Source organism: Glycine max, chromosome 5 (assembly GCF_000004515.6).
Source record: "Glycine max cultivar Williams 82 chromosome 5, Glycine_max_v4.0, whole genome shotgun sequence".
Taxonomy (NCBI): Eukaryota; Viridiplantae; Streptophyta; class Magnoliopsida; order Fabales; family Fabaceae; genus Glycine; species Glycine max.
The window spans coordinates 30014692-30033753 of record NC_038241.2 but is presented as its reverse complement, the minus strand read 5'-3'; the positions used below and the strand labels follow the sequence as shown (position 1 = coordinate 30033753).

Here is a 19062-nt window from a genome sequence, read left to right as displayed (position 1 = left end):
ACTCACTAATCAAGATACTTTGAATATTGAAACGCACTTTGATGAAATTAGAGGCACACCCCTCTGCTTTTGCTACTGATTAAGCCAAGCTAAATCATTACATTACATTGCTTGGTGTTGAAATTGAAATCCATTCTTCTTCAACTAAGATATAAAGGAATGAATACTAGTAAGTTCTTGGGAAGGACCCAAAACCCATTGAAATGGAAGCCATAAAATAACGGTAAATTAATTGAATTGGCGGGAAGTAAACTATAGTTTGTAGTGTGAATGTGAACCTGGTTAGAGTGGTGGGCCACTTTGCTTTGGAATTTTGGGTGCACTTGAGACAAGTAATCTCATTCTCAAACTTTCGGTGTGCTAAATTTTGGACTTTTGGTTCCCTTCTCAAATGCTATAAATAGCACACCATTAGTGACTTATGCTTTTACTCTACCTTCTCTCATCATCCTCATCTCAAAGAACAAATAACATATCCATTACCACTTTGTCTTAGTGCATCACCTCACATCACATCTCACCCAATGTCAGTGTTGTTCTGAACTTGCTCATTCTAAAATTTGGGCTTTGATTAGCTTACCCTTTTGGAAACTTGTGACAAAGTTCTCATTTTTTCTTTGCAAACTTAATTGGGCTCAAAAGTAGTTTGAGTCACAGTTATTTTAACATCTTGGTACTACTTAGTTAATTTCATTCTTTTTGTTCCACCTTTTTCAAGGTTTTGAAACGAAAGGGTGGTGGTGGGGTTTGGAGGGGGATAGGTGCCATAAGAGATTTCTAAATTTCTTCAAGACGATGGTCTTTGCATTCAATGGGTGCACCCTGTGGAAGTGTCACTTGACATTTGGCAAAAAATCTATTTTAGACAAAAGCTTCTATTTCTGGATCTTTCAGATCTTTAATAGATATAGTCTTGGCACTTAGCAATAATTATTATATCCTAATCCTTCCAAAATATCCTGGAAACTACTTTCTTTTGTTCTCTTGCTATATAGCTTTGGTTACTTTTTCTTCATCATCTTCACAAATTTTTTGTGACTCTTTTAATATGGGAGGGGCAACACTACCACCAGGATTTCGTTTCCACCCAACTGATGAAGAATTAGTGGGATACTACCTTAAGAGAAAAGTGGAGGGGCTTGAAATTGAGCTTGAAGTTATCCCCGTGATTGATTTTTACAAATTTGATCCGTGGGAATTGCCGGGTAATCTTCAATTTTTTCACATTTTTGGTCATTTCATTTTGCACCCTTTATGTGTAGACACGTAAAAAGGAAGCCTTTCTGATGCAAGGTTTAGCATAGTGAATGGACCAGACCAGTGTGAAATGCAACTTTATGAATGCTAGAAAGAAAGCAGTGTGTTACTGTTTTGTCTATTTTTCTTTTCTTCACTTTTTCTTTAGCGGTTAATCATTCTGAGCTGTAAAAGCCGATTCAATAGGATTTCTTTGGCAAAAAAAAACAAAACGCAATGGTTTATTTTATTTATTTGTTGCATTTTTTTTTTCTCATAAGGAAAATCTGAGAAGCCTAATTCATGAGGTGTGAAATGCAGAGAAGTCTTTCCTTCCAAAACGGGATTTGGAATGGTTTTTCTTCTGTCCAAGGGATCGCAAGTACCCAAATGGATCAAGAACAAATAGAGCCACCAAAGCTGGGTATTGGAAAGCCACTGGTAAAGACAGAAAGGTGGTGTGCCAGTCTAATCCATCCACTGTAGGGTACCGCAAGACCCTGGTTTTCTACCTTGGTAGGGCACCTATGGGGGATAGAACTGATTGGGTCATGCACGAATATCGCCTCTGCGATGATCTTGGCCAAGCCACACCATGTTTCCAGGTACTACTTACATTTAAGCACGAGTTAAAATCAACTTATGCACTTTAACTTTTATAGAAACTCTCCTCTTTGAATTAATATTGAGGTGTGTAAGTTGATTTTAACTTACTAAAGAAATTTGATTCATTTTTGCTTAGTTGGACTTAATTTGAGGGTAACACTAAAAGACTCAAGTTGGTTTGTTTGTGTTCATTGTAGGGTGGTTTTGCTCTGTGCCGGGTTATTAAGAAGAATGTGAAGGCAAGTGTATCACAGGGAGAACACAAGGGCAAAAGGGCTGGAAGCAGTTCCATCAATGGGAGTGACACCTCAGTGAAATTCTCTAGTGAGCCATTCAGCAACTCTGGTGATGCTTCCTCTCAAGCAAGTCACCTGAATAAAGAGAGCCGTTATTCAAGCCCTATAACTTCTCCGTACAATGTGGCTCCAATGGGAGAGTACAACCAAGCTTCTGTGGAAACCAATCCTTCAAACTTCTGGATCTCTCCTGATATGATTCTTGATTCTTCAAAGGTATATATATGTACGAAGAAAGAATGGAAAATGAGGTTGAATAGAATAGGTAACTTTTGGAGAAGTTACTGACATTTTTCCCTCACTAACTGCAGGACTACCCTCCATTGCAAAATGCGGTGGCTGAATGTTTTCCACGGTATGACTTACCAAGTGTGATGGCACCATGGCAATCTTTGGAGCATCCAGAAACTTCATCTAGTTTGTCCTACTCAAATTTCAATGTGGAAGTTGATTTTGCTGATAGTCTCAGTCAAATTGGCTGCATGTCACCATACTCTAGACAATGGAATTCCATGGACTTTTATGGAAATGGGAATGTTCCTTATGATGGTTATGATCAAACTAATTCAATCTCATATCCTGAACTCTTTTAAAATCTGAAAACAAAAGACTGATCATTCTCTCACTTTTCTTGCAATGCACGGTGTTAAACTGCGATCAAGGTCTAATTTGAAATAAAAAAAGTGGAGACGAGAGGTGTTGATCTTTGGGGACTAGTTATCTATAGTTTCACTTGGTGTGGCTTTATTAGGAATCTCCAAGACAACGCCTTTTAATGTATGTCTTGGAGTGCTAAACAATGAGTAGAATCACCTTGCCGTGTAGCAGACAGAAATGATTTTCTGCTTGAAGTGCTTTTGATTATGTTTATCGTTTATGCTGTTATGTTGAATGTCCAGGCAACATCACTTTTATCCATATTGCCATATTGCCGGAGTTGGTTTACATTCAGCCATCTGTATGTGTGGTTGTATAAAATAAGGTTATATTAATGGAGCAAAACTTTATAAAGCCTCAAACTCCTTATCCCCCTACTATCTAGTGCTTTATGGTTTTGGGTTCACACAGGGTTTCCTTGCCTTTTCTGTTTCATATATATATTCAACAAGAATTTTTTCTTTTCTCTAATGCTTGTCTTATGGATTCTATTAGTCACATTGCTCTATATCAAAATTTAATGCAGTAAGATTACAGGATTAAGGAACTTTTGTATCCCAATCAAACAATGGTAAAGATGCTTAATTTTGAAAATCTGAAAGTAGAAGACAAAACTAAAAGGAATTAGATTATGCATGTGAATAACAGTACTTTGTTTTACCTTTAAGTCAACACAGCCGCCAGATATAGTGATCATTTCATTTTTGTTTTTTTCCTTAAAAAACAAAGGTGAAATGGAGTTCTACATTTATTCTTGACAAGACATTTTACCGTACAGTTGTTTTGATTAGCATCCAATATACGGTCGGCTTGTCCTTTTTGCATTAGTGGGGGATGATAGGTTTTAATGACCTTTTAATGGATTCTATGTCAATAAATTAGCAGCTTTAGCCAAAGAACATTTTATTGGAATACTTTGTATTTCTGAAACTTTGGTTCTTAACTGTGTTAAGTTACGTTGTGTGATCTATGTAATTGATCTCGTCTTGTGAGATAAGACTTTGTTGTTGTTATTGTACTTTGTGGAAGTAAGGAAGAATTATGTCAACCCATCATTTAGTGGTAATTGAGAAATTCTACCATCTTTACCACTCAAGCAATGGAGTTAAGAGGAATTGCTTTTAGGCTCAGCCATCCCACCACATAAGTGTTGTGTTCATTGAGGTGACTGTACAGTATAGCATTTGGCTTTTTCTCTAGTCACTCAGAAGCCACCGCCTATGTAAAGACACATGCTAATCTAACAGTTAACATAACTATTCACCAATAGTAACATTCACTACAATAATTCTATTATAAGTAAAACTGTAGATCATTGAGAAGACTGGATAGTGATTATCATTTTTACCAATCATTCTCTCTGTTCATTCATAACTTCAACTCTGAAACGTGATTGTTAAAATTGCTATCCCAATTAAGTGGAGGCAAAATTTGTCTTAAAGAACTGTCAAGCATAATTGTTCAAATGACATGGTTATCGATAACCAAGTCATTTGAACAATTGAGATTATAAAATTTTGAGTGACCCTTATCATAGAAGCAGTATATTTGTATACAAACATAGACACAGTACTATGTTATTATCGGTTTTGTTAATATCAGGACTTAAGACTGATTTTAAACAGCTAATAAGTTTTTATTGAAAAGGAAAATATTTATCACACTTTTGTCTTTAATTCTAATATAATAAATATTTTCTTTCTCACTAAAAACTCGTAATTTTAGATCCTTAAAGTTAAATCAACCCCATGAACTAATGTTACATTCTCCTATTATTATATAGCAGGTCTTTCTGCACTATTTCTTCCATAACAATTCTGTAGAAGAGGAAGTTGAAGCATGTAGGCCTCCAATAATTTAATATAAAGAACATCGTCTTGTCAGAATCTGTTGATCCACTTACTTACACAAAATTTGCTGCTTATAAGTTACAGTCTTTTAGCTTGCATTTTCTGAGGTTCAAGTAAATCCACTAAAGAAAAAACAAAAAAAGAAGCTCCATTTGCTAGTGAAAATCTGTTATAAGCTGGGATATGAAGCTTAATTAAGAAAAACTTAATCAAATGAAAACATTTTGGTGTGAATCTTAATAAAATAAACTTTTCTGCCAGTGCTTGTCAATTCAATTCAACGCACAAGACCCATGTGAAGTTGCACCGAAGTTTCCACGAAGCCACAATCTATTATCTCTATTTTAATTAAAATGTTTTTTTCATTGGAAAAAAGTTTTTGTGCAACGATTAAGAAATTTATTAAGTATTCATTGTTCACACGAGCTTCCCAGGTATAAGAAAATACTAAGATGAATACACTGTCAGGTTTCAAATACATCTTTACAGGCACACAAGGCGCGCAGCAGAATAAAGAATACTTGATAAGAATAAAACTTTTAGAGTTATAGTGTTCTTGTAAGTATTTTAGTGTAGTTCTCCTATCAAAAGAAATTTTATAGACTTATTTTTCCTCTGTAGCCCTCATGATAAACTTTATTCACCTAACTCCTCTATTTGCCAATAATAACAACAGACAGTTCTAAGAATTTCGAGAATGATAAGGTTAGGCTAGGATCTTGTCCGGTTAATGCTAAAAAAAATATAAGTGATCTGATTAGTTATCTTTTGAAATCATGAGTAGTTTTTATTCATTCTAATGAGTAAAATAGTATTAATTAAAAATAAAGATAATTAAAATTATAAAAAATACTTTCTTAGTTTTATAAAATAACAGATAAAATAATTACTAATATTTTTGTGGGAGTATATATACAAACAAAAGTACACATGACACATCTATGCCTTCTTCTGAAGTAAGCATATTGTCTCCCTAGCATCTTCGGAAGATTTTCAGGAACACTTTCTTAAAGGGTTAACAATTCCAAAACTCTTAAAACATAAAAGATCTATAATCTGATAAAGGCTTTGACAGATTCTCCCGCCCGGCCCCTTCTACGTTCTCCAAAATTCAATCTAAAAGTAATTATGTGGCTTTTTCATCGCTAAGCAAAGTTTTTATTTGGTTGTTTAAAAAAGAATTCCATCAACCATTATTCTCCACTGGCGTAGTTGAAAACGAAAGGAGTGAAAAGCATCCTCAGTGGAAGTTAATTTATATAGGTATTGGTACTGTATATATTTCTTTGTGAATCTTTCTAGTGGAAGATGTGATCAAAGGCCTAAGTGGGTAAAGTGGTTATTCACGCACAAAATATTACAATATAGACATTTGACACGATATAGACGTGGCCAGCATTCGTGAAAGGCAATAATGTAGTATTATATGGCATAGTATTCCTTACCCGGTTGTTACCCCCATAATGCAATTCTAATATTTTACTTTTCATTAATTAGTAAGAATGGTAGGTTTACTTAATCAAATACTTTACTTAATCAATTGAGTTACAACACTTCATTTATGCAATTCTAATATAAGCTTGCAATTTGAGGACTACAAAAGACTTCCACTTCTCGAAGGGTTGTCCTTGACTCATCACCAAAAATAATTCCTTCCCATCCTCTCGGCATAAGACAATCCCGATCTAGACTTGGCTTGTCTTAAGTCACCAATGCCAGAATTGGTATCAGGCCCAGCAAAGCCACCCATAACTGGGGCCAATGGGGGCCCAATGAGAAGCCCATCTTCCCCAAATTATGGCCCCCCGCGTGCATAATCAAAGAGGGCTGCACCACTTCCACCAACCTTGGGCAAAATGATGGGTTTAGTAGTTTCATTGTCTACCCAATAAAATAGGAAGGCATCAAATGTGTCTTAGTGATCATCTGTGCTTTTATACCCTTCAGGGTTAAATGCACCAAATTGTGTAGCCGATTATCACACATGGTCCCTTGAAGTCACAGCATTCGTGGAAATTGGTTGCACTCAATCCATCAATTGTAGCCCTACAGCAACATTTAAGCTCCTTCCTTGATCAAAATTATGTCAAATCTCAAATTTTTTGAATTGATAGATTATTTTATCAATAGAAATTGAAAACTGGTACTAAAAGTTTATAACAATTCAGTATTTTATTCAATCAATCGAGTTAAATCCCTTTTAATTTTTGAATTGACGGATGACAATAATAAATAGTTTAATAAATTGAAGAGATAGAAAAAGAGAGAAGTACCTCTCAAAAATGTTTTGTCAACCAGAGAAGTTGAGGTTTGTCATTAGCTCTATTCTTGCCTATTGTTCCAACCGAATAAGCAACATGGGCTTGTCTTTCCAACCCTGGAGTAATGGTGAGTTTGGAATGCAATATGCCATCCACAGATGACAAACTAAACACTATCCCTGCACTTCCTCTTTTGAATCACATGCAGTTCATCACCTTATCCATATTTGGTCACAAAATATCTTGCATCCCTTCCCATAAGTTCTTGGAATAAAATCATACATGGGCTCTTATTGGACCCCTCCATATCTACACAAAACTTGGGTCGCGTGTATTCGGCCAGTTTGTTTATAGATTTATATTGTGTCAAATGCTTTATTTCAGCTTAAAAATGAATGTTGGAATCTTATTAATTTAGAGATAATTCTTCATTAGTGAATTTTAGCCTTTGTATTTTGGGTACGATCATATCATAAGTAAAGGCTTTCATTAGGATCAAACAAATATAAAATACACAAATTAAAAAATGATTATCATCATTGGTTTGAACTTTGAATTCAAGAAAAACGAAAAGGAATATAGATAATATAGGAATTAAGTTGACTATCTTATATCATATGAGAAAAAGGAACTAGTATCTTATACAAATAAAAAAATAGATTTAAATAAAAAATGAGACAATAAAAAATTTAAACTTTCAGGTTAATTTGACTATCTAAGACAAACTAACTTAATTTCAATCGGTCTAATTTAATTTGAATTTGCTTAAAAAATTCAGAAATAAAGCCAAAATAGATTTACTATTGGAGTAAAAATAATATCAATCCAGACTCAAACAAAACCGACAATAAACAATTGGCAGCTTTGTGAATCTGTGTACTATTTACCTCTCACATTTTCAGTGATTGACCTCTTTTTACAGAATGATCACCAGCTAGAAAGAAGGTTCTGTTTATTTTTTTTTTCCTTTTATGGTCAATGGAAAAATAATGTTATATTTGGAATTCGGCCATTGCTTCTTGCACCCCATTTTTTGCTTGCTGGGAAAATTAAAACACCTCGAATGGACAAAAATGCCCTTTAGGACACCTCCTCTCCTTTTTCCATTTGTGCAAATCGGTTGGACCGGCTGGATCAATTCAAGTTTTAAAACTATATGCCCACATTTGTTACCCACATTTTAATTGATTATATAAATAAATAAATAAAATATTAATTTACAATACAACATTAATTCAAATATTATTTAAGATATTTTATAAAACATGATGACAATCATAATAATAAAATGGTACGATGAACTTTGGAAATAATATTAATGTGAAAGTTCATGAACCTTGCTACATTGGCTCAGTCACAACTAAGTCACGTTTTATTCAATCACGCAAGGAACTGGAACTTGTGCGTAGTAGTAAAAAAAAAAAATTAAAAAAGATAAACATAGGTTTCTATAAGCATACAACTTAGAGTCTTTCATGTCATTCTCATTGCCATCCCGAGAAGGTTTATTATGGTCCTTTAACACATCAACTTGTTGTGTCTCACAACTCACAATAATCTTGACATCGGTTATGCATTCTTTGAAGCATGCTAACCTTCCCAGTTCTTCAACTTCCTCTATGACAACATACTACATAATGAATATTCTACATCGGTTAATTGGATCATACGACATCGATTAAGGACCGTCATCGTAGGAAACATCGTAAAAAGGGGAAGGCGAGATAACGACAGTTGCCAAAGACCATCTTAAAATGGTGACCATTCTACATCGGTCCTTTAGTCGCGACCGTCGTAGAATAGTCATCATTCTACATCGGTCCTACGTAGAAGACCGTCGTAGAATGCTGGGCAATCTAAGACGGTCTCTCGTCAACGACTGATGTAGAATTGTTGGATATTTTACTACGGTCTCGTCTGAGGAGACAGATGTAGAATGCTCACCATTCTACGACGGTCACTTATGCCAAACTGATGTAGAATGCACTGCATTCTACGACGGTCAGTTATGAAGGACCGATGTAGAATGGGTTGTATTCTACGACGGTCTTTGACACGTGACCGTCTTAGAATGCTGACCATTCTACATCGGTCTCCTCAAAACCGATGTAGAATGCTTTTTTTTTTAAATAGGAGCTATTTTTTTATTTACACAATTGAAAGTTTCTTCAAATACCTGTAATAAACACGTGAGGATAGGAAATTAATTAAAATTTATGCAATGAACTATAAGTGTAGACATGTACATGTAAAGTTGAGACCAGTCAAGTAAAATGAAAGAGTAAAAAAAGGAAGATCAAAGAGAGAGAGAGAGAGAGAAATATGCATTGCATACACTAGCAAGACATCCTCCACTATTAGTTCCCAATGCAGCAGAACATAGTCTAGAAGCCACAAATGCAGCAGAACATAGTTCAGAAGCCACAATTGCATACACTAGCAAGACATCGTCCACCATCAGTTCTGCAACTCAAGAAAATTCAGTTGAATAATCAACAAAGGTAGATTGTGATGAAGAACACAAGATCAATTCAAGGTTATGTAGCATATTCAGGGCAACTAATGGTGAGAAAAACTCCTTTAATTTCCTACAGGCTTTTGACACATGTCCCTATTATAGAAGTTACTTTTGAAATCACACAAACTAGGGAATTGGACCAAGTAATTGCAGAAAATTGAGAAAGAAATAGCAGATAACAAAGAGGAAAAGACAAGATAGGTCATTTGTCAAACCTGCAACCTCATATCTAATCTCGCCGCACTCAATTCCTGTTTACCACCCCAACCCCAATCCCTTCATTCCTTTTAATCCCTTTAACAGATTCCGTTTTCTTCCCCCAGCTGTCACATTGACAGATCCCTTATCCATGTTCTCTTCATTTATAGAAGACTGTGCAATCCCTTGTTACTCTTCCATATCTTTATGCAATAAACCTTTGTTATGGGAAAGAGTCTATCATGTTGCCATATAAAATTTTTTCCTTTCAGTAATGGTTCTTAAGTTTATGATCAACAAGATGAATGAAGTGAATGAATGAATGAAAATACAAAGAAATTTGTTAATATGAACAAATAGAAAAAGTTTGATAAAATGGCATTGATTTGATCCCATAAAGGTAATTAACTTCAATGATAAAATAAAGTTCATCTAAATAAGAATTCAAGTACATCAAAATCCATAGTCGTGGTCTCATGACTCCTTATGTCACTTGACCAAAATTGAGAAATGACTAATTCCAATGTCTGACCTAAAGGCAAAGCTTTTGGCAATAGGGGAAGGAAAATTACATAAGTCTCCCATTTCAATAATAATTGGCAGTGGGCATAGCTGGGCAAAGAAAACATGTCAACAACACTACCCACAATGTGGCAAAGTTTCAAGCATGAATTACCTGAACAACATCCAAATAAAATGTCTGTGTTGTGTCAAAACCTGATGTTATCATCGTTACTTCTGCCCAAGATGCACTATGCGACACTTCTATGTATCTTCTTTCTATATGGCCTAGTGAAGCAACAAACAAAAACAAAATAACTGAAAGTGTTAAACTCATTAATTAGCTATATCCACTTCACTTGTTGGGCTAGGATTAGTATATGGACTGGACCAATGCTACACTAGCACTGACAATAATGAAAGACATTTGTATAAAGATACCCTAACTAAATAAGTTGGAGCATCTCCATCATAAGTCTCAAAGTAAACATTGAATTTAGGGCTACATACACATAAATACAAAAGAATTGTGAATTCAATGTGAATATGGGATAAATAATTTAAGACAAATCCAATGTTAGGTGTATTAGGCAAAAATTTACAGGCTACTAGGCAATAGCTTAAAGTTTTGGTTGCTATGCGTTACATGTAGATACCAGATTAACAACCTTAGTAGGACACTAGCAAAAAGAAGTATGAAGATAAATTTAATCATCGGACAAATGGGTAAATAGTATACAAGACTAAGAAGAAGAGCAAATGTAAGGTAGTCACAAAAGATAGCCACCTGTAATTTAACAATGTGGTTGTTTCTATCTGAAGAGTTTGCACATTGCTGTTAGTGAGCAAAAGAACATGGGTGAGGTTGCAGAATGTCAGATTGGACATGAACCTTACATCTGGACCAAAAAAAGCAGGTTTTCACATGTCATTGCATAAATTAAGAGTTGCTCCTGTTCCTTGTAGTTGTAATTATTGAAATCTGAAATGACTTTGCTTCATTTTTATATGCCATGCTTACTTTAAGTTAAAGCACATATAAGAAACAAGATAGAGGCATCAACCGAGAAAATTTGTTTTGACTATTTACTATAAATAGAGGCATAAAGTGTAGCAACAAATTAGAAGGGACATTCCTAGTTAGCTCAAGGTATCGTGAGGTAACATAACATTAGAATAATTATCATATCCCTTTGTGATTTATCAGTACATGCAACAACAAAAGTTAGCTTTTAACCCCCATTCAGCACCAGTTAACTCTGAAAATTAGCAGCCATACAAATGAAACATTGATAAAAAAAAACATTCTACAGATGTGGCCACATTCAAGTACATTTGAAAAGCTTAAATAGACACAGAATTGAAATACTACAAACACATAGCTATGTTCAGATAACTCCAGCTTACAACAGTTAATAGGTGGTATATCTTTGTCTAATTGGGGTTGATTATTCTAGTGCAACATTGAACATTCTTTGAGCAGGCTTTTAAAGGGATTATTATTTCATGTCAAAAGTCAATATATCTGTTATGAAGCAGCAGCAGCAGAGCAAAGATGAATTGCAAGCAGACAAGGGAGAGACCAACACTAACCTCAGGGCCAAAAGGGAATTGCGCAAATCACATCATTTGGAGGAATTTGTAACCTCATTTGGAATCTATTTTGTTATTGTAATTGCTTCTGCATAGGAACAAAAGAGGAATTAGAATAACGAACATTAGCATTCTTGCACTATATATATGAATGTATCATGTAAAGGATAAGACAACAATAACAGAAACTTTTCCTTTCTTAATATTTCTTCTAGAGTTCTTCGTAGTTCTCGGATACTAGGACATAACAATATATTTTTCTTATCAAATTAAAAAAAATAAAATCAAAAGCTAAACCACAACAAAGTGCAAGGGCAAAATAAGTATGAACTAAGTCAGAAATGAAGTGGGGGTACTTCCAAAATGGGTAGTGTGAAATCGACAAGCAAGAGGGTGATTGAGTGCAGGGTCAAATTGGGTTTTGCAGTTCTTGCAAGTTTTGAGGTTGATGCTGTTGCTTTTCTGGTTCAAAGTTGAGCAACACCGAATACATGGGTATGTTCATGTGCATGTGTTGTTGGGCTTTGATGAAGTTATGCATTGGTCTCCAGAGCTAATTAAAGGTAATATTTTCCCATGAAGAACAGGATGAGAAAAGGAAAGACCCATGGATGGACCTATCACAATACAAACATGATAAGAATTGTATTGCTACTTTTTTGTCTCTCATTTTGGTTTGGATTCCCTGAGGCCTGAGCAATGTTTTCATTGTGATGAAATGTAAAAATGAAAATTTGTATTAAGTGATTAACCTATTCATTAACTTCGTATCGAAAATAAAAAACCTATTCATTAACTATACCGAAAGAAAATTAAACAAACAACAATATAAACTCAATCTATTTGATTGTTAGTTCGTTACTGATAAAGAAAAGATTTATTTAAATAAATGTAAAACTTTAGTTAGTTTCGTGAAAATTATCTATGTCAAATCATGTACTTCATTAAATTAATTAATAGTTACCTGAACCCACTCAAAGTAGCTAACTGTAACACCTCCTGAGTTTGCAAATATGTCTGGGAGGATGACAACCCCTTTCTTCTTCAAAATCTGCAAGTTAGGAAGGTAGTTAACAACAGTGCATTTCTTCTTTCTTGTTTGAAGAAGAGAAGGAAAGAGAAAATGTAAACTAACCTCATCAGCCTTTGGGTCAGTCGGGTGATTAGCTGCTTCCACAATAAATTTGGCCTTGATTTCATTTGCATTTTCCCTTCAACCATACCAAAAGATGGATAAAATTATAATAAAATCAATCATACCTAGATAAGTTCCTTTGCATAGAGAAATAAGTACCTAATGAGTCTTGCACCAACTGTGTAACCTTGGAGTTCCTGCAACATTATGAACACAAATTTCAGTTCTGAGCAGTACACCAAAACATGGTGATTCATTCTTGCATTTGGGATTGAAAACTTAAGCTAAAAATTATATTCACATAATAAAAAAACAATGTGTGAACTTTTTGTTGCAACAGCTAATATGACATCACCAATTATAGAGGCAAAGTATATTAATATTTTGTGTCTCCTTCACTCTATGACCAGGCACTTCTGTCTTTGCCACTCCCTCGCTGCCTGGTAGGTCCACCAGCCCCTGAACTGCTTCTTGTGCATTCAACATTCAACAAATTGTCTCCCTGCACCATAACACACTGAATGCTGCATACAGAAATCTATTACTCAACCGTGAAGGTAAAATTCCAATTTTCTTTCTGCACAAGTCCCATCTGTTTCAACATCATGAGGTTTCAACCAGCTCCGAACCCCATGATTAAGTCTGTCCATAATGCCTTACTTGCTTACCCCTCACAGTGAATTGGTTAGCTAGACATGTGCGTTGCTGCTGTGTAGCAACCTACTTTTCACACACCTATGTCACTGAAATAACAATAATATATTTTGTACCAAGCTATGTTCATCGACCTGACCTGTAGTCAATTATTGTGGCACTACAAAAACACCTATCCTATGGGGATAAGTACAAATCGCAAGTGGGAAAAATTGCAAAAAGCTGACCTGAGGTAAATAATTAAGTAACACACAGTCATATAATAATGTTCAACTAAATGTGCTGACAATAATTATTCATCACACAAAAACAATGAAAAATGTTTAGTTGCAAACATTAATGTGCTTATGTCATCTAAATTTGTGTAACATCCATCTTTGGAACTTCTAGAAAATAGGCTGCCCATTTCTTGCGAAGTGTCGTCATGGTGTCATTGTCTAATGGTGTTCCATCTGAAAACCACTAAAAGTTTTTAAAAATGAAATTGGTTAACTACATCAACCATTGAGGTAGGATTTGATACCATCAAAGTCCTTACTTATTGTAATAGTATGCATACCTTGTTCCATTCATTCTTCAAACCGCCACTGACTATGCACCATATCCAATGCATGACGTAATATCCATACTCACAGGCTCCTGATTGTACATGACTCTAAATGCAACATCAAAATACCTAATTAAGCTTGCTCATTTTTTGTTAGACATACTGCTATTGAGTAATACGTATTAATGAAATAAACACATACCTTTGCTTCTATCCATCGAGGTGTAGGTCCATCTGGCTTGACTTGGACAGTTATTGCTATTTTCTTCATTGCACTAATTTCAAACAAAACAACAAAGTATGTAACATATAACATTTTTTCCCTAAACTAGGAGTGGAAAATGTGTTTAAATTTTCTAAAGTTCCCAATTACCTATTAATTACAACCTTAAGGTGAACATCAGGCTTTTTCCGTAGGGAACAAAACCAGACAACAGTATTCTCTTATGGACACAGAAGAAGAAGTTGCCAATGTCCACTGAAGTCAACATTTTCAAGTTAACCAATTTTTAAATGAAAATTGGCACAACAGTGAGATTACTTTACTTACTTGTTCAAGTAAGGTCCTAAGTACACCTCTCTATGTGATTCCTTCACCCATGTTTCTATGTATTGTTCACATTCTTCACGTTTGTCCTTTGGTCGGTGTATAGACTGCGGCTTAAGGAAATCGAATACCGGAGCAAAACCTATGCTTGTACTCCAATCATTTAAAAACCTTCAAAAAAACCACGGTAAATAATATTGTTAAGCAACGAAACTATGCACAATTAATTAGTTGTTAGATTAGAAGATATTATTTGCTTACATCATCCACAATTGTAGCATAGATATGTTTAAACATTTGTCACCTAAAATGATTTCAGTTACATTTGCATGTGTGATGAAAAAGCCATCTTTCGAATTAGGAATCCCAAACTTCGCCCCATCCCACAACAACTCAAATGGCTTTTGATAAATAACAAACAGGTTCTTGACCAATTCTCCCAAGGGATCAACTACAACACCTCCAGTGCCTCTGTTAGGGTTTTCGACCAACTTTCGGGGAGCCTTCTGTCAGTTCGACATTGTTAGTTCAAATAAAAATTAGTGTACATATAATTCATAATGAGAAGCAATCCAAGGGAATTAAAAGGGAAAAGAATTAACCTCATAAGACACTTTTTTCACTAGATGTGTTGGCCATCCAATGAATGTGCCAACGGCCTGGCTGACAAATGTCACCTCTGACGTAGGAAGAGGGACCTGAGCATCACCGTGGTAAACTGTGACCACACTTACCCTACTCACGTCATCTGCATAAGGAGTGGTGTGTATGGTGGATGAGTTGTCGTACATCTTTCCTAAGGCCACTAGCATAGTACTTTGATCATTGACCACATACAACCCGATGAGATCCACACTAACATCAGAAGGGTCTTTAGGCAATCCTTTTCCCTCTGGTTCAGCGCAACTCCCCTTTGTGCTCACACGCGCACCTAAAACCTATATTTCAGGGGGGCTCAATGGGTGTTGAATGATGTGATGCCATATGAGATAACTCAACTTTAATTGCTTGTGTTAACTCTTGCTTCGTGATGTCCAAATTGCGTCTGTGGTCCTCTTCAACAGCCTTCCTCCAAGCCTCCTGTTGTTGCTTATGTTCTTCTTCTACTTCTTTACGTATCTCATCCTTAATCCCACCAATGATGTCAGCCAATTGTTTTTGAGTGATTGATGGCGACGAAGTGATCGAGGCACGTGATGCTTGGCCAAAGTATTGGCTGATTGTCACACCCGTGCCTGCGACACGAACACGACCTGGATGCTCAGGTCGGCCTATAGTCGTGTCAAGAATGTCCTCACACCCATGCGGAACAAAGCTCCTCTGTGTTGCCTGCTCCTTTAAAGAATCTTGTATACAGGGGCAACCATTGAAGAAATGGAAAAGCAGAGTTCATTGTTATGCCAAAATTAGGAAGACAACGACTGTAAACGCATAACACATTAACTCACAATTTTGTCTAATATTTCTTTTGCCGCTGCAGAGGTCATTTGCCCATAACGCTTTGTGCGGGCCATCTCCCACTTCAACTGTCTCAAAACTGGAGATGGAGGGTCGACGTTGAGTGATGGATTTTTAGTATACTCAGGTAGATGTTCGTGATGCTTCCTCTTCTCTTCCATGAGTTTCTTGTCAAGAAGATCATAACCCCCTCGAGACAGTAAGTGGGGGCAATCATTGTATTTATGTATTTCCTGCGCCTTCTTGCTTATTCCCTTACAAACACAACCAAGAAATTATGTTACATTACAATACAACAAATATACGTATGAACCCATTTTCCAATATAACAAAAAATCACAAACCTGCCAATTAGGGGTTTGGCAACTTTTTGCAAATTTCGCCCAGGTGGCTGGATCAATACCATACTTCACTGTAGGATCACTTATTTGTTGACCCTTATTGTCAGTATAGACAAATTTAGATGTCAACGAAGACTTAAATTGCCTCCATCTAGTTGCCACTATAGACATGACCTTTTTTTTTCGCATTGTCACGTTCAGGGATGTCAAATTTCTGCTATACAACAAATGTGTTAAATAACACCAACTTAATTAGTGATTTAAAAATGTGTTATAAAGACAATGATAAAGATACACCGTATTAAAAGGACTTACCAAAATGTCTTCCTAAATTAGGTTCTTTAGATTGTCCGAGACAAGATTCCAATTGGAGTGGACAATTGGTATTTTTTCTCTTGCCACCACCCCTAGGTAACTGTGAAATTTGTCTTTGTGGGGACCAGATCCTCTCCCAGTATCAGGATTGACATTAACAACTGGGCATGGATGATCTAAGCTTCTAGTTGTCAGGCTTCTAAGCCTTGTGGATTGTCTAGTCCTCTTTGAAGTTACCTTAGGAGGATTATCTGAATTTGGCGGGGACCTAGGGGGTGTTGCCATTAGCCTGCGAAAGGGAAACAAATTAAGTTAGCACAAAATCAGTAATGTATGGAGCAATAAGTTGTAAATTGAATTATAAACTCATGCATTATATTTAAAACACATGGAATACGTATATATCATACTTATTTCTTATGCAGTTACAAAGGAAAGTTCTCCCATAAGCCATCCTCATGATCAGTCAGATTAGCATATACATCATCTTGTGGTTGTTCATCATTAATCATAGACATGTCTATCGAGAAAGGCAGTATGTCACTGACATCAACTGTTGAACCACCAATATGGTCACTGATAGAAATTGTTCTACCTTGCAAAACCACTGACCATCTACAGTCGCTGGGATCTTTTACATAAAACACCTGCCTCGCTTGCGCTGCCATAATGAATGGGTCGTCCTTGTAACCTACCTTAGAAAGGTCTACTAAGGTGAATCCCATTTTGTCTTGACGCACACTAGTATTTCCATTGACCCACTAACACTTGAAGAGAGGTACTCTAAATTCACCGTAATCAAGCTCCCAAATTTCTTCAATTACTCCATAGTAAGCCATGCATGCTTGAATTAGATTGTTATCTAAAGCACTACAAAAGTGATCCGATTGACCATCACCAGTCACCCCACTATTCTGAACACTACTTCTATCATCCTGGGACTTTGTGTAGAAAGAATAATAATTGATATCATATCCCTTCCAAGTAGGAACATTGAAATTTGGACCCACAGCTAGCAATCTTAATGTGTTAGAAGCCTTGTCATCGGCGAAAATTGTTTGTCTAAACCACTGGATGAAAGTTCTGTTGTGCTCTTGCAACAACCTCATCATGTTCATTTTTGGATGGATACCGATGACATGTTCTTTGTGAGCATCTATGTATAGGATGACCTCTGCTGTTTGTGTAAAACGTATAAATGAGCTTGTGATAGTTGTTGTCGATCCATGCTTACAACATTGAAACCTCATGTGCCTCGACCTTCAGTAGACAACTCATGACGACTTTGAGGAACTCCCACTGGTGTAGCCATGTTTATATATTCTGAACAAAATTCAATAGCTTCCTCAACAACGTATCTTTCAACAGTACTAGCCTTTGGTCGATATCGATTTTTTGTATATCCTTTCAACACCTTCATGTAATGTTCAACAGGATACATCCAACATAAAAACACCGGCCCACACAACCGAATCTCTCGTACTAGATGAACAATTAAGTGAATCATGATGTCAAAAAATGATGGGGAAAATACATCTCTAATTCACACAGGATAATGGTTGCCTGATTCTCCAAATCATCCAAATGTTTTGGGTTGATAACCTTGCAACAAATAGCATTAAAGAAAAAACACAAACAGGTTATGGCGACCCTAACTTTTTCTGGCAAGATACCACGAACGGCCACTAGCAGGAGTTGCTACATTAACACGTGACAATCATGAGATTTCAACCCAACCAACTTCAAATCAGTAACTGACACAAGGCTCTTGATATTGGAAGAGTATCCTTGTGGGACTTTAACATTTTTCAGACAATGACAAAAATATTTTTTCTCCTTAGTTGACATTGTGTAACATGCAGGGGGCAAATACGTTCGGCGACCCTGAGGCTGTAGATGCAACTGGTGTCGTATATCCATCTCAACCAAATCCTGACGACATTTGATTCCATCCTTTGTCTTGCCTTTGATGTTAAGAAGGGTTCCAATTAAACTATCACACATATTTTTCTCCACATGCATTATTTCCAGACAATGTCGAACATGTAGATTGGTCCAATAAGGAAGATCAAAGAAAACTTGACATTTTCTTCCAAATGTTATTGTCAGTAGCATCCTTTCTTCGTGCCTTACCAAAAACATTTATGATGTCTTTCACCCGATCATACACTTCATGTCCAGCTAACGGTTCCGGGGCACCTTCAGTCTCATTCTTTCCATTAAATGCTTTCTTCAATCGGCGATATGGGTGATAATGTTTCAAAAATCTCTGGTGCCTTGTATATACTGTCTTCTTCTTATGTTTAAGTTGGATGAAACTAGTGTTTTTCTCACAGAATGGACATGCGT

General features: G+C 36.0%; 1 protein-coding gene and 1 pseudogene across 1 annotated transcript; one reads left to right on the top strand and one right to left on the bottom strand.

The window, feature by feature from the left end:
• Positions 1–429: 429 nt before the first annotated feature.
• Positions 430–3157, top strand: LOC100792714 (NAC domain-containing protein 71). The gene is made up of 4 exons (XM_003524668.4): positions 430–1205; positions 1558–1841; positions 2040–2354; positions 2450–3157. Exons 1-4 carry the CDS (start codon positions 1049–1051, stop codon positions 2729–2731), a joined length of 1038 nt encoding a protein of 345 aa, XP_003524716.1. The 5' UTR covers positions 430–1048; the 3' UTR covers positions 2732–3157.
• Positions 3158–6214: 3057 nt separating this feature from the next.
• On the bottom strand, positions 6215–7058 carry LOC121174891 (uncharacterized; annotated as a pseudogene).
• Positions 7059–19062: the final 12004 nt, after the last annotated feature.

Coding starts and splice junctions, on each gene's coding strand:
- LOC100792714 (XM_003524668.4), top strand. CDS start 1,049: ATGGGAGGGGCAACACTACCACCAGGATTTCGTTTCCACCCAACTGAT. Junction 1,206..1,557: donor TGATCCGTGGGAATTGCCGG/GTAATCTTCAAT, acceptor TGTGAAATGCAG/AGAAGTCTTTCCTTCCAAAA. Junction 2,355..2,449: donor TGATTCTTGATTCTTCAAAG/GTATATATATGT, acceptor CACTAACTGCAG/GACTACCCTCCATTGCAAAA.